This window comes from Taeniopygia guttata, chromosome 1 (assembly GCF_048771995.1).
Source record: "Taeniopygia guttata chromosome 1, bTaeGut7.mat, whole genome shotgun sequence".
NCBI classification, from domain to species: domain Eukaryota; kingdom Metazoa; phylum Chordata; class Aves; order Passeriformes; family Estrildidae; genus Taeniopygia; species Taeniopygia guttata.
Window position 1 is genome coordinate 66,195,858 of NC_133024.1, and position 16,424 is coordinate 66,212,281.

A 16,424-nucleotide genomic window follows, 5' to 3' on the forward strand; every position below is an offset into this window, starting at 1 on the left:
CCTCAAAATCCTTCTTGTAGTGAGGGGCCCAGAACTAGATACAGAATCTGAGGTGTGGCCTCACCAGTGCCAAGTACAGGGGCACAATTCCTGCCCTGGTCCTGCTGCCCACACTATTGCTGATACAAGCCAGGATGCCATTGGCTGCATTGGCCACCTGGGCACAGTTGGCTCATCTTCAGCCAGCATTTCCCTCACATTACAGTTGACTCAAATGAAACCACTATATATTTTACCATCTTTCATGCTGAACTACGTAAAAAATAGCTGCTTTTTTGCATTTGTGGAGCCAACTGGGTCCAGTAAGCATCTGTTTTATATTGGGGTTGAGTCTGCACACAGGCTCAACACATCATAACTATTCTATGAGTCTATGATTTTATACTGCCCATCTGTCACTACTTACTTAAAATAATACAGAAAATGAAAGGAAATACGGCTCCCGACAAGAGATAAAAAATATAAGATAGAAGGAGAATTCCTTTTTGACATATCTGTTCATGAGCTGCTCAAAAGTCAAACAGCCAGTAAAATAACACACAGCAATGAAGTACACACCTTTTGAAAGGAATATACTCACTGTTTCTGCATCTACAAAGAGGGTGGGACATTCTGAACATGATGTTAACATCTGAGAAGACCTCACAAACTTGGAGCCTATTCCTCTCAAGTTGTCTCCTAAGTAACTAGCTGCATCACAGGTTAGGAAGCAGAATCTTTTCTGAATATTCTGGAAAGCAAAATACAGTTTATTACATAATTTACTCAAGTACGAGCTTCTTTCCTTTGTAAACAAATGGCATGGTTGTTTTTCTTTGCATAATAAAGTGCAAAAGAGACCATCTCTCTGTGGAGAATTGAATGTCTGCTCGATGATGCTGAATAAGTTATTGTGCTGGAGACAGTGTACAGCTGGGTAGCTGTGAAACTAATTACAGAGTTCATCATAACCTACTACTGAAATACATTCTTTCCTGTAAAGACAAATCAATCTTTATAAGCCTTTTAGTCATCACAGGTAGCTTTTTTTTTTTTTTTTTTTTTTTTTTTTTTTTTCTCTACAGGGTTAACAGAGTTGATCAGCACATTACTTTTTCTGCCCATTCCGGGCATTGTTTTGTTAATATTCCTGTCAAGTGGCTAATCACATAATATAATGGACATACCAATGCCAAACAGCAGCCCGGAAAAATCAGAATAAAACCTCTTGTTTTCCCCTGTGGGAAGAACCTTCTTAGTAAAACTTTACTGGTGCTTGGGAAGATTCCAGAAATACTGCACAGCATCCGGGAATTATTCTTCTCAGCAGACTTTTTTTAATGTTTTGAGTCCTAAACCAATCTAGTCTTCCAGAAACATTCTAGCACTTTTCAGTGACTAATATATAAAGTGACTAATGAACAAAAATAATACATTAAACTTGCACTGAGTGAAACAATGATTTTGATAAATACCCATCAGTTTTCACTGCCCAAATATATCTCACTAAGGCCCAGTGCTCAGCAGTTAGGAACAACATGAGAATATTTTTAAAAAATAAATGTTTGCAACATTTTTATATGATTAATTCCAAATTACCAAAGGCATTTCTCTGAGGAATGTAGGTTAGGACCTGTACCATAAGTATGCCTCATTGGAGAGAAGCACTTCCCAAATGTCAGTCTGGATGATAGACATAGAAGTGTTGCCTGTTACTGTTCCTAAACTGGTGTATGGGAGTTAAGTACCTAAAATCCGGTGAGTTGAATTCAGACTTTATTGATAATGGAAGCTGTTGGATTGAAATGCTAACTAGGCCCTCACACTGTACACAGGCTATACATTATCAATGATTTATAAAATGGACAGAGTTCCTTACCAATCAATTTCATAACTACTTATTTGTGAATCTCTTTCAAAAGCATCTCAACTGCCCATATGTGTTGCTATAGGAGCACAGTTAGGACCAGGCAGACTGATACTGGTCTAACTGTTTCCATCTTGCTTCAACACAGAAACAAAGCACTACACACCTCACTTGGCACATGGTACAGATTCTCTGCTGCACTGAGTCTGTTAGAGACAAGGGGTTATCACTAAGACCACCTAACCAGAAAAATTATTATTTTTATAAGCAACTAGCAGAATCATCTGAATCATAGGGCTTGGTGAAAACTGGAGATTTACTACTTTGATGTCTTCTGGAAAAAAATATTCAGCCAAGTCTTTGTGAAACTAGTGCTGATAACTCTCCTGGCAAATCAAAGAGATCTAGATTTGATCTTAAACAACAGAAAAGACCTAGCTGAGAACAAAGAAGTGGAAGGAAATTTAAAATTACAGATTTCAAAAGAGAATCCAAGACACATTGGTTGAAAAGGACCTCTGGAGAACATCTGATGCAACCTTCAGCTCCAAGTGGGATTATTGCTGACCTCAGATCATGTCAGATGTGCTTTTAACTAGCTGAGTCTTAAAATCTCCAAGGTCAGTTCTATCATAAATTCTCATCTCAGCTATGTCCTTCTGGGTGCAAACTACAAGGGCTGAAATCTATCAAGCAAGGTCTGAATGCAGTACATATTTTATGAAATGGGATTACTGTAAATAGTAATACCAGCTGTCAGCATATTATGAATAAATATACACCTGCATGTAGTCACTGTGCTTTGTGTCCATGTAAATAATAAAAAATAGTCTCAGAAAGTTTTCTTAACCTCAGATTTCCTCTCTTGGGTAGAGGACTTTATATAACAAAAGGGCTTGATTATGGAAGGTACTTGCTAGATCTGAAATCTACTTGTCTTGCAGCTGTCTGATCTGCTGAAAGACATTTAATTTGAGGGAATACAAAGAGGCAGCAGTAAAGATAATCTCTAACCTCTGACTCATTTACAGGAAAAGGAGTTCAATAATTTCAGGAATTTTAAACAAGTTTAGTGTGCTGTGGGCAAGCATCCAAGATACCATTAACTTGATACTGGACGGCAATGTAGGTGCCCTGAAAAATGCATTTCTTTCACTTCACCAAGTATTTAGTTGACAAGATCCTCCAAACAAGGATTTTGTTTCACAGTCAAGTATTTTGGCAGTACTTTGCATTGCAAGCTTAGCACATACAGGACTTGTTTCTGAAATTTCCTGTTAAAGAGGGTCAAAAGTCAAAGTTGGTGGATGAGTAGTAAAATTTAATAGTGCAAACAAAATACAATTCCAGACAAGCTGGGATCTTACAAAAAAAAAAAAAAAAGGGGGAAATAATATTCCTATATTTTAACACTGAAAAGAAGAATAAAGTTATTTTTTTTACATTAAAAATACGGCAGTGACTCCAGCTAAAAATTGTGACTTTTTAATATTATTAACACCTTTTTCTTTCTCCTCCAGTATCAACTGAAGAAAATGAATAGGGTATCTTCTGACTATATGGCATGCACAACAGCAAAAGAAGTGTGCGCATTACTAGGATTTGCAGTTAAACAGGTACTCTACAAGTAATGTTTAGGTCTTCCATTACAGTACATTATTTATTTAGTCTTCAGAAATGTGGCACCAGTTCCTTTTCACCTCTTCAAAGAGGAGAATCAAGGACAAATAAATCTCTAAATACTCAGGGCTATTCTAGGACTGAGGTTAAGACAGAAAAGCTGACATCATGAATAAACACAGGATTAACACTTAAGTCAGGACTGTTTTTTTTCTTTTTCCAAATGGTTATCCATTAGTGCTTAAAAGAATGCCTATAAAACACCCACATATACAGTGGCATAATGTTCAAAGGAGGACACTGTGCAGGTAGATAAGAAATTCAACTCCAGTGGAGCACAGAGGAAACATGATGAAGAAGAGATTCATACTATAGGATGCTTCCTTCCTATCAGGTTAGTCTTAGATGTATGAAAAGATCTTGAAATTGTGTATTTATTATCAGGGTAATAAAATGTTAATAAAACATTGTGTACTCTGAGATCACAGGTACTTAAACTCTGCAGAAAGTTACCTGGCTACTGCTTTCACTGCTGGAGGATGTTAAACATCCTGCAGATGCTGGAGAAACAATTAAAAACGGCTTTAAAACTACTTATACGTAAAACCATATGATCATTCTTTAGAACAACTTGTATATTTGACTCTTCTTATCTTTTTGCAAGATTATTATCTTTGCAAGCATACAGTTTTAGAAAGGACAAATGTATTTCTAGTCTTCAGTCTCTGGAATTTATGTTACATGATGACAGCTGTAGGTACAAACCATTGAATTATGCTGACGTTTACATGGACATGCTCAGAGTTTGTGACAAAAGAACACATTAGCAATAGTTTAAGATTAAACAGGTTATTTCCTTGTCTCCTGCAGTTACTGTTCCCGCAGTCTGTTTGTAAAGTATCAAAGAAAACACTCTTTAAAGTGGACCCATATTTTGCAACATGACCTCCAAACCTGCAAGTATGAGATACACAGTATTTTCATGACAAAACTGGTCACAGAAGACAATGCTACATGAAAATGTAGTACAGCAATTCTGCAGTATGTAAAATTACAAGAGTTATATATTTAGTAGTTATATATCTAGTAGTTACTGGGGCTGCTATCAAGAAACACTAATTGCCACACACAAGGACGACGATTTTGCATCTTAAACTTATTTTCTCACCTTAAACAGGGAAGAGAACACATGAAATGTATAAACTGCACAGGAGCCATCAGAGTCGCACATGAGCTGGTTGATGTGACTGCGCCAGGCTTCTTCTGCATCATCACATGCTGCTGGCTGAAATGCAGCAAGGATGGCGGAAAAAAAAGGTGAGGGAGGAGGGGAGGCATTTCGATCAACATCTCCAAAACTGAAGAAGAAAACAGAAAAAGGTGATGAAAGGAGGATATCAAGAAGGTGGCAGATAAAAAATGCTGTAACAGAGAGATAAAATCACAGGAACAATTACAGCACCTTCCTAAAAATATTTATGACTTTTCAAATTACTTTTGAAGGTTGACAAGATGTTGAGTACAATGAGAAAAACCTCCAAATCAGAATCCCTATCTTCAGGCCATTATGATTTATCTTCTTCCATTCCAGAACACTTGAATTGTTTTCTTATATCATCATTTCACAGAAGAAGGCTGAAACTTAACTGGAGAATAAAGATCTCTCTCCCTCCCCCTCCACAGGCTAACTGCAGTCTAACTCAGCATCCAAAATCTGAGAGAGCTCCAGATGGCATGTAAAAAAATCTTAAAGTCTTTTTATAACATATACCAGGGTCCAGCCACACTCACAAGCAGCCTTAAGAGCATATAGCTGGGATTTCTAACAATACTGAGACTTTCTTTCATGAGAAATTGGAAGGATGAATACACATCTGATCTGTTGAACAGGTACCTAAATAATACCTGCATTCCTGCAAATCTTTAAAATTTCTCCTTTTTATTTTAATTAAGCATATTATATACATAATGCCTAGTTGCATAGATGCATATAAATATTTTGTTTTTCCTAGAATGAAAAGCTTGGTTTTGTTTTGCTTTTTTTTAAATTGTGTGATAATTGTGCAGATAATTAAGGCATTGTCTTCTCATTGCTCCAAACTCATGAGAATTTTATATCTCCTGTGGCTAAAACATCCATTCCATTAACCACCACCTTGCAATCATTTTTTGGTACATTGTAAAAGAACTTGTGCGAATAACAGTGCATCAAAGTACCTAGCAAGAGCAAATTGTTCCAGCCTGTCAGCTTTCTCTTCAGTTTCTGTCATATCCAGACTAAGGCTATCACTGCATTCAAATGCTCCAGGGAGTTCATTTGTAGACCCTGAAAGGTCATCCTCATGGACTGCTATATCTTGTTCTTCAGGTACAGCTTCAGCCTAGGGGAGTGAATGATGATGTCTTAGAAAACAGCAAATTAGTTAGTTAATTCCTCTAATAAGCAGAAAGCATTTAATGAAAAAACCCACCTGACAGCACATTAAATTGCACAGATATAAAGCCACAGGTTATAAATGACATGAATCAATTTACACTTCTTTAAAAATACTGTATTTGCTCAGCTTTCTGACTTGGAGAAATATTATTTTAAGGCATTTTTTAAACTTGTCTAGCAAAGAATTTCAGATTCCAATTCATGTGGCAACATAGCAAGGAAGTAATTTTTCAGAAAAAAACAATAGAGCTGTTTTTACTGTCAGACTGTCCTTGTCTCTTAACACTTTATGGTGTCCAAGACTGTACTAAAGCCTCTCAGAATATATTGGAAACAATTACTGTCTGGAAGACTCTATGCATGTTTAGAACTGGGAATTCTAAGCATTCTAACAGGCCATTTAAAGGATTATGCTTAATTTCCTTCTTCCTTTTTCATCTATCAGCACTTAAAGGTCATGATTTCTTTTTGAAAGGTTCCAATTTCTATTGCATTTTTAGTCTGAACAAGTTTTGTTTCAGCTTCAATCTTTTGGCTTTTGTCTGCCTCATCCATAGCATCCAAAGCACTTCCTGTAGGGATGACTGCAGTGGGTTGCTCAAACCTCTGTGCACATTTGCCCATGTGCATGTACATACATGTGTTGGCAATTAATAGGGAAGGAAATCTGTGGCAAGTGGAATTAAATGAGAAAAGTAGCCCTCCGCAGTTTATCAAGTCTGCTTGGATCCTACAGATTAATTATGGGGATTTGTATTTGTAAAAATTAAACAAGACTTGTAACAGAGTGGACAGGATCAGAAATTAAGTAGGATAATCTTTTGGTTTGCTTTGTTTTCTAAGCAAAAGATAGGGATATTCCTGAGTTCCTGAGGGTGAATGAAATGAATCGGAGCCCAAACCATCTTGAAAAGAGAAATGCAAGCTATTTGGCTGAATTGTCAGAATAGGAACCAAAGCACCCGGTAAAAAGTGTAAATGTTTCATGCTTATTCAACAAGTAACGAGTAGTAACCAGTTTCAAATATTAAACATTAGCTTGAAAGAGCCATTACAGTTTCTTCACTGCAATGACAGAGTCTGTAGGAGGAAAACACATTTTGATGGGATAGAGCAAGGGAGGAAGGAAGAGGAAGCAAACACCTCCCACCCACTGGAGACTAATATGATGCCCCAAAAGAAAATAGGGAAAGTGAACTTTGAATATTAATGGAGGATTGTAGTACACTTCCAGAAATATATGAGTTCTGTAAAAATACATAATATAGCATCATCTGAATTTTTGTAACCCTCATAGAATTATCCCACTATCATTAACAGAAAACAAGTTTAACTAATTAAGTACTGTTAACAATAATATGTGGATTTTGGCACTGAAACATCTAGGAAGAGGCTACATAATCAGTCTCTTTCTCTCAATTGCTGTATCTATTTAAAGATCGAGATATTTTTGGTTTTGCTTATGATGCAACAACTAAACATTTTGTAAATCACTGGAGAAGTAAAAAAAAATTCCCTTTGCATTGATGACACCTCATCAGCTCTCTGAAAAGAAGCATTCAAAGGAAAAGAATAAAGAGCCCAGATTTTGTGTTATAAAATAAAGTAAAAATTATTTAGGTGTAAGTTTCAAGTTTTCTGACTAAAAACTTTTTTCTTTACATTGACTCAGAATTATTTTGAGTAAAAATACAGAAGCATGCACACTAGAAGAAAATACCTTTGAGGCAAAAACCCACCAATAAGGCATTCTGTGCTTACTAATTCAATTATTTTTGTAACAGTTGCAACCAGGGCTATATTTTAAACCAATATCAAATCTATACCAGGACTAGCTGAATTTGCCTGTAAATTCCACAAGAAACTGCTCTGATTTTACATTCTTCATTTACTTTCTTATTTTAAAGCTTTTCATTTTTGATGAATACTGGCACGTGGGACATTAAAGAGATTTTGACAGTAAAGATTCCAAACCCCCAGACATACACTGATCTTATAAGCTGTGATTTTCAGTTCTTAATGTACACACCAACAGCTACTGCAGCTGGATGCATGAGATCAGCTGCAGCTACCACCTGCAAACGTGTCTGTTCTGACTGCTGCTTCCTGAACTGAAATTCTGCCAACTTCTGCTGTTTACGGTTGTTATGTGGTTACTTGTCTACCAACATTTTGACAAATTATAATGAGTTTACCTTCTCCACAGCCACTGTTTGGAAAGGTTCTCCTCCTTTCCTATTTTACAAACACTACCCTCCTCCCGTCCTTCCTTCCTACTGCAGCGGTTTCTGACACAAACAATTTGCTCAATATTCAGCACAATTCCAACCTCCTTTACTATGACTTCTTCTGCAGAAGTTTCCATTCTTTCTGAAACATGCAGTGCTACCAGTATCAAGTTTTTGTGTGGCTGCGTCTGGAGGGGGCAAGGGCAAGAAGGAAAGCCAATGATTACAGAAGATACATTCTTCCTCTGCCCCAGTCTCATACACTGCTCTTTCTGCAGAAGTCACTCAATTTAGACATGATAGAGAAGCTTTACTGACAGAAGCCAACAGTATCATCAAGACACTAATTCACAACCCCCACTCCCAAAACTAGATTATATTTCTGGAGAGACACTGAAAGGAGTAGGTTCACCTCATCTCTCATAAGCAAGTACTGTTGAACAGAAAATTAAAGGAACCATCCCCATATTGATAATGATTTACCAACCTTGCTTTGTCTTCATCTTCTGATACAGCTCTCTGAAATACACTGTGCTGAACATGATTGCTGTATCCTTACAAATCCTGCCTCCCCACCCCCAGGATGGTTTAACATTTTGGTCATGAATTTAAAATTTCTGTGTGTCTGCCAAAAGGCAAGTACTGAATCCAGGGCACACAACTGTACAATAGGTCCCCACATACAAAAATATTTCAGAGAATACACGCATACACCCACAACATGAGCTGGCATATTGTTCTTTAATGCAGCATGAAAAACAAAAGAATATTGCCTCGGAGTTGTAACTTGTAGCCAGTTCATGAACTTGTCTTCTGATGAGCTTGTAGTATTTTGGTGCATATGTAGTGCAACATATTTAAGAAACAATAAATAAAATATCTTAATGAAGAAAGTATAAGTAGAAAGGAAATGGTAGCAAGTGAAGTAGTGCATGAATGTACTGGACTATGCCACTAGACAGAGGAAGCCAGAATGTACTTGATTTAACAGATCAAACCCTTTAAGAAGTATAAGCAAAAGAAATTTTAACAGTGTTACATAAAATACAGTCCAGTTGGAAAAGAAAGAAAAAAATGTATTCACCTTGGGTCCTTCAGACACCTGGAGATTATTCATACCAGGCAAAGACACATCAAAGCTGGATGTTCCCATGTTAAAATGATGAGGGTCTGCTGAGGTTGTGTCACATGATGTAGAAAGTGAGTCAATATGATTTGCATCCTCAGATGGGGAAAGATTTATAATCTGTTTAAAAGACAACAAAAGCACAAAAGAACTGAGTATACAGCTACCCTACCACATGCTGCTTTCATGAACATGTAAAACAGAGAGTGTCTTACAGTGAAGTGACAGTAGCACTCTTAATTTGTATATAGACACAACCCTTTCAATATTTCTGTCATAAAAATTTTATTAAAAGACCCCCAGAAGTGAACAACGAAAATGTGAAACCACTTACCAACCTGGAGTCTTGTTATATCTCTTTAAGCATTAAATACATCATAAAGATTTATTATTGCCACTTTTCAAAAATTGTCCCATAGTAAAAAAAGGCAAATAATAAGATCTGATGATTCCCGTGTTTCAAACTTTGCATTAAAATTCCTGTTTACCCTTGGAAATAAGGGAAAATGTATTCATCAATTTCTGCTCCTTAGATTGCACCTGGGCAGAGGAAACTAAAAGCCCAGCTTATTTAAACTCACCACCCTATTTTTTCCTAAGTTTCAAGTTTGCAACTCACTAGGTCTGAGTTCTCCAAGATTTGGCTCGTGGTCAGGTCCTCCTCCTCTGATGACTCATCCGAGTCCTCATGGTTCATTTTGTTCAGGCTGGGTGTGCTCCCTGAGAGCTGGTTCTCTTCCATCAGCTGCATGTCACACTTGTCCAGGCTGTCCAGGGACCGTCTGCGCACTCCCCAGTTGAAGTTGTCCATGCTCTCACCCTGAAATCAGACAGAGGGTCAGCTTGCTTGATATAGAACTAATCATATGCTAACACTTGAAAAAAGCTAGCTCCAGAAATATTTTTATGTAAAAAAATAGTAAAAACTTGAAATAAGCATTATCTTGCTTGTTCACCTGAAGATAAGTGCAGAAGCATGGAAATGGCAGTTAATGAACACTCAGTTTTTTCAATATTAGATATTTTTCATGCATTTGCTTATTTAAGGATTTATTTTGGTAAGTTCATATATACACACTCCTTGATACCAGTAGAGCAGTGACACGCAAAGGAAAAAGTTTGAAAGCAATTTTAAAGGATTTTTTCATGATTTTTAAAAGCATTAGAAGCACAATTCATACCAATGGTTCAATTGCAAAACTTATGTTAAAGATTTTAGATTCTTTGCTTTATATATATAACCATAATGGTGAGTAGATTTGAACAAACCCTTGATTTACACAAAAAATGTAACACCTTAAGCAGTACACCTTTTAAACTCTTATTCCAGGCCCATACTTATTTTTGAATCTACTTGAATTATTTGAAACTATATTTTAGGAATAGCCTGATAAATAAGCATTGCCTGTGATCTCACATTGTGAAATGGACATAGTCAAATGGACCAAACATTTTATATTTATCAGACTTCCAGTTCAGATCCCACACACAGTTACATAAAGTTGAGCGCATTAAGGAAATTGTGTAACAATTTGTTAGGCTGCTGAACTGATAAAAAGATAACTTGATTTCTTTCACGTATAAAAATGACAATTAGTTTTCCACCCCATTTCCATTTATTTATTTTCTGTATTTTCCAGTGGACTGCATGCCTTTTCCCTGACTGCAATAATCTCTCATTCCCTTCCTAAGTCTCGCCATGTTCCTCTCTGGCAAATGCAGGACCACATCCACAACTGCTCCTGCCATGGATCTCCAGAGGCAAAAGGGGCTCACACAGCAAGAAGGGTTTCCCCAGAAGTATTCAGATGCAGTTTTGGGTACTTTACTTAGATGAAAGCCCTCAATTCTGCATCAACATGGGAAGAAAATTTATAGAGAAAAATGTTTGCTTTTGAGGTTCAGGGCTGCCTGTTTTAAACAAGACCCTGTAAGATACAGTGCTCTTAAACAAGCAAGTCAATTGGTGAGAATTCAAGCTGCAAGTGATACTTAAATATTAATTTGAAAAAAAATTAGTTCTGCCTAAAAAATAATATAATTATGAAATAACTGATTATGATTATTTCCTGAGTTTATGTGGATCAACATTATGATCAATGCAGGGACTGAGAAAGAAGTCTCAGTTCACTAGTTGCGATTTTCAACACTTGGGTGTTGCTCTTCTGGGACTACTCAGACATTTACTGAATGGGGACCAAACTGCATAATGTGCAGTGAATCAAATTGCAATCTTACCTCCTTAACAATCAACAAACTTGCAGAAATTGACCTTATTTTGCATCATTACCATTTAATGCAATGAACTATAGAATTTGAATAGGAGGGAAAGTTCACTTTCATTACTCTAAGCTCACCATTTCATGAACAAATATGATGAAAACAGAAACAAATATTTTTAAGGAAAAAGACAACCCTTGCAATTCGCAATAACATTTAAAACTAAGGAATGCACTACAATGAAGAGAAAATGAAGATGAAATTGTTATGAAGCCTGATACATTATTGGAAGAACTCTGTGTTTTGATCCTGGGACTGTTACCACATGGTAGTATTGTGTGGAAAGAGAACAGAGCACATCTGACACATCTAACAGAACACATCAAACTTTAAATCATAAAATTGACTGTTCTGTTCCAAGCTATTTATTTTAACAAATTCTTTGGTTGTCCATCCTCCCCCTCAAAGGCTGGAGGACACATGCAGCAATTAGACATCCTCCACAAACACATCAATTACTGAACTAACAAATGACAAAATGACATAAATAAGCAAGCAAGCAAAGATGACTATTGTCACACCCTTATCCTCATGATGCCTAGTAAAGCCACCAGTAAATTTAGCAGTCCATGTCTATGGGAATATTTCCTATTGCAGTTTTATTCTACAATGCCTTAAAGAAGGAAGCCAGCAAAAAGAAGAAAAATAAAAGGGACACTTCCAGGGCATGCAGTTAGAACAGGGAGTGAATTAAAAGTGAGGGATGAGGGTAAAAGAGATGAAATGCTATAACTCAAATACCCATAGCATTTGGATTAGTATAAGTTTGCTACAGGGACACCCAGAACCATACTGAATTTAAACAAGAGGTCAGCATGTGTCTATGAAGATGGAGTTGTTTTTATAGTCTATTTAGCAATCTTTCTGCCACAGTAAACAAGAAAGAGCAAAGATGTATTTGAGAGGCTGTTCATTTTTATTTACAGCAGGAGCAAAGCCATCTCCCATCTGAAAAGTCACCAGTGGTACACATCAAGTCAGAGGAAAACAGTCACGTTATAAGTGTGTCTGGCCAGCAGTTAGCAGGTACCACTCAGAACTTCCTACAGTCACCACCTTCCTTTACCCATCTGGTAAAGAAGCAGATGTGCCCTTGCAGCTACTTCAAACTTTACAACAGCCCAGGGAAAAGGAGAGACAGAAGGGAAAGTAATTCTGTGTGGGGGAGAGCAGTAAGGCTACTCCACAGAGGCAGTAAGAATCATGCAAAACCTCTTTCACACAAGTTTTTTATCCTTACTGTGTTGACAAAGTATGCAAAGTAAATGGAAATACTCAAATATTGCAGGGTGTATGCAGAAGCATTGTAGAACTACACAATAAGGCACTATTTCCATATGGATGTATCTCTTACAGCACAGGCATTTTGAGACAAAGATTTTGGGAGTTGTATTTGCATAATAACTGATGTACAAACTATCAGAAACAGATATGTAAAATTCTGTGGTTGCTGATTTCTGTATTATTTGTACAACTCATTAAATTCTCTAATATTTCAGTTCTCTCTATACACTGGTAAACTTAAAATTTAGGTCCCAAACTGGCAATGACTGATGTGTCTTTTCAGTTTTCTTCATAGGGTAAATGAGTCCAGCAAAGTTGGTAGGACAATACAGCTGTATTAAGTTAGGCTGTAGAAAATAATTTATTTATCCAATTAAATTCGGTCTGATAGCAATAATATAAACTGTCTTAAGAGGTCTCAGACATCAGCTTTAGCAAGATGCTAACAGGAGACAGTATGCCACAACAGAAAAGGTAGAAATTATATATAAGTTGCCCCTAATAACAAATGGCCCAAACTCTATAGATAATGAAATTTCTACACATTAATCATGCACAAAGATATGACAAGGAGAAAGGGCTCAGTTTGAAAAACACTGACACTAGAATTAAGATATTTTAAAATTTGTGAAGACTGTTGAACATGTCAAAAACAAACTTAAAATGAAGCAGAATTTTTGGAAAAGACCTCAAAAGTATTTCTAATACAAGACAAAAAATGAAGCACCTGTCACAAATGCAAGCGTGCACACACACACTCACCTACGCACACACTAAAGGGGGGAGGCAACAGCAAAATTATGATGTTATTCTACAATACAAATTTGCAAGAAGGCATAACATATGCTGGCACATCTGAGCTCAAGTAGCATTCTTACCTGAAGTTCCTGGGTAGCAGATATAACAGATAGAAAAACAAATAGAAAGAATCTATGTAAAATCACTGCATCAAAAACATCATAGATAAACATTTGCCTACAATTTTAACAAATATTACCACAGAAGCTTCAACTCTACCTTTTAAGTCGGAAAATAACTATTTCTTGCTTTCACATCTTTACAAAATTTTAAACAAGTATACCTTGTGTTTTGGGGATGATCCAAGCATCACTGGCCTCTTAAAATCATATGCAATTTTTGAAGGACTGATGTTGCTCTTGCTAGCTTTAGATTTCTAACACTGTTTTTTCATTTTTATGAATATGCCAGACTCAAATATTATGTATATATTACAGTTTCAACTCAGTCATTAGAGAAGCAGCCTTTTACATGAGGTCTAAGTTTATTTTTAAAACAGTAATAAGTCTGAACTAAACTTTGGAACACAATCCATGGCAATTTAAAAAACACTAAGTGAAACTCAACATTTTTGATTTTACTTCATGTAAAACTAGAGAAAGCTTGGTATGTGTTTCATGACCAATTGAAGACTATTAGGATATCAATTGATATAGGCCTCAGTCTTGAAGCTGACCACGTGTATAAAAAAATCTTCACAGAGTCAAGTTCATGAAGGTAAATTTACTTTAAAATGAATTGTTGTGCACAATTATATATATGCCCTATATAATTTTAACTGGTGAAGAGAAATAAGAAATTCCTGAATTTCAGTGGCCAAAAGATTATGAAGTGATCTTCAGTCAAAGTTGCAGTCCTACATCCTTGTAATAGCTTGAAAGCATTTAAGACACAGAAATTACTGAAGCCAGTGTATTTTTGCCAAACAACCTGGCATTATTGTTTTATCATTCATCCTTGTCTGGAACCTTGAAGCTCCTTCAATATTTGTCTAATGCACTTTCAACCATTGCTGCCAACTACCCTTTCAGGCTTTTTTGGTTTTTTCCCCTTTGGTTTGTTTGTTTGTTTGTTTTTTTCCTTAGCAAAGTCATGGGCATCTGTGAGCCAAGACTACTAATTTTGATACAGAAATTCCTGACTTGGAAAAAATAAGGAGTTTGGGACTTTTTTTTTTCCATTCATTCATCCTTTCTCTTAATTGGAAAAAAATTCAGATGCACATGAGTTCACATCTGATGGTTCTATTTACTTTAAAATTATTTTACTACTGTAATATAAATAGGTAGAAAAAAGAATATTTCTTCCTGTATACATGTTCTTCTCAGGGCTAAGAGTGATGACTGAGAGAATTCATGTTAAAAACAAGTCCATATATAGGACACCTGAGTCTTAAGTTCTTCAAAATAACTAACAGTTTCTGAACTTTTAAACAGTAACAAAATTGTTAGACTTGTTTGGCAACAGATAATAATTTTTGGTCTTTCCTGATCAAATAAAAAGAAATACCCCAGTTTGATACTAGCAAAGTTAAAGGGTGTAGCCCCCAAAAATTTAGCAGTTCTTCAAATTTTTCCCTTCAGCAGTTTCAGCTCAGGGTGAGCTGACAGCCTTCACCTGTCATGACTTGATCTGGGGTTCAGGATTTTGTTTATCTCCTGCATGAAATCATAAAATCACAGACACCTCAGCAGAGTGGAAGGTACATCTCTAAGTGATTTCATTGGCAGTTGCAGGAATAACCGCAGCCTGAAGGCCTGAATTAATGTTTCAGAGGGTTCCGTATGAACCAACAGATTTGGAACAATTTCATTTTATACATTTTTAATCAGCAAAAAAAATTATGTATTTTCTTAACAATTTAGATCTTTACAAACTGTATTTAAAATAAGTTCACTTAAAAGTAAGTTCATCACAAAGGTACTAGAACAGAGGCTTTATTTTCCACTACCAGTTTTGCAGTGTTTCCTAAAGTAGATCCAGAAAGGAAGGGTGTGGTAGTCTTTTTACTGTTACGCTACTGAAATAAACACTAAGTGAAGACCATAAATAATCTGAACTTAAAAGTACGTTTATAGTTACACAGTTAAAGTTTTATGTTACAAGAAGTGTTTAGCAGAAGGAACATAAAAGTGTTTTAATAAAAAAGCTGTTTCAAAGAAAATATACTGTACCTCCCCATCTTCCAGCTCAACATCTAGGAAATCAAAGTCCCTAAAGACTCTGAATTGTTGTTCACTGTTTGAATCATCCATGTTCTCCTGCTCCCTCGTTCCGTCTTCTGAAGAGACCAAGCTCGTCTGGTGCTCAATCAGATCCAAATCACCACAGGAAGAAAAAATCACCTACAATTCAAAGGATTTCTTTTGTTACAAACTGTTCCCTCTGGTTGTTTCTTCCTAAAAGCTGTAATTGGTTATTCAGAAGACTGTATTTCCAGTACACACCTAATTCCTTCACTGAGTATTTTTAGAACACTCTTTATTATTTATGTTGGACAGGTGCCTTCAGATTAAACTTGTACAAAGAAACAACTTCATACTGTGGGAACACATCCAAGAATATTACAGCTACCTCCTAAAGGCTGCAGATTGATGTTGCCTAGATGTTTGCATACATATATAGGAACAAAATTCAGAGAACTTAGCAGAGAAAACACTGTCAAGGGGATAATAAAGTAAGTTCATTTAAAAAACCCTTCCAGTTAACAAGTTGTTAAAAAATATGTCAAGATTAGAAAATACAACAAGCTATAATTTTTTCTTTCCTACTGAGCATACTTGTATTTGCAATTTAGTTGCACAA

The 16,424-nt window shown here is 36.2% G+C and overlaps 1 protein-coding gene across 9 annotated transcripts in view; it reads right to left on the minus strand.

Annotated features, from left to right (window-relative positions):
- Positions 1-16,424, minus strand: part of FRY (FRY microtubule binding protein) — a 180,545-nt gene that overhangs the window by 14,601 nt on the left and 149,520 nt on the right. For 7 of the 9 annotated variants that reach the window (XM_072930174.1, XM_072930158.1, XM_072930153.1 and 4 more), the window contains 6 exons: positions 15,794-15,964; positions 9,877-10,077; positions 9,216-9,377; positions 5,684-5,847; positions 4,635-4,824; positions 581-730 (listed from right to left, as the gene is read on the minus strand). In XM_072930174.1, coding sequence (XP_072786275.1) covers positions 581-730; positions 4,635-4,824; positions 5,684-5,847; positions 9,216-9,377; positions 9,877-10,077; positions 15,794-15,964 — 1,038 coding nt within the window. Of the gene's footprint in view, positions 1-580; positions 731-4,634; positions 4,825-5,683; positions 5,870-9,215; positions 9,378-9,876; positions 10,078-11,079; positions 13,709-15,793; positions 15,965-16,424 lie in introns of those variants that run through there. The other 2 variants (XM_072930179.1, XM_072930180.1) reach the window with 2 other exon arrangements.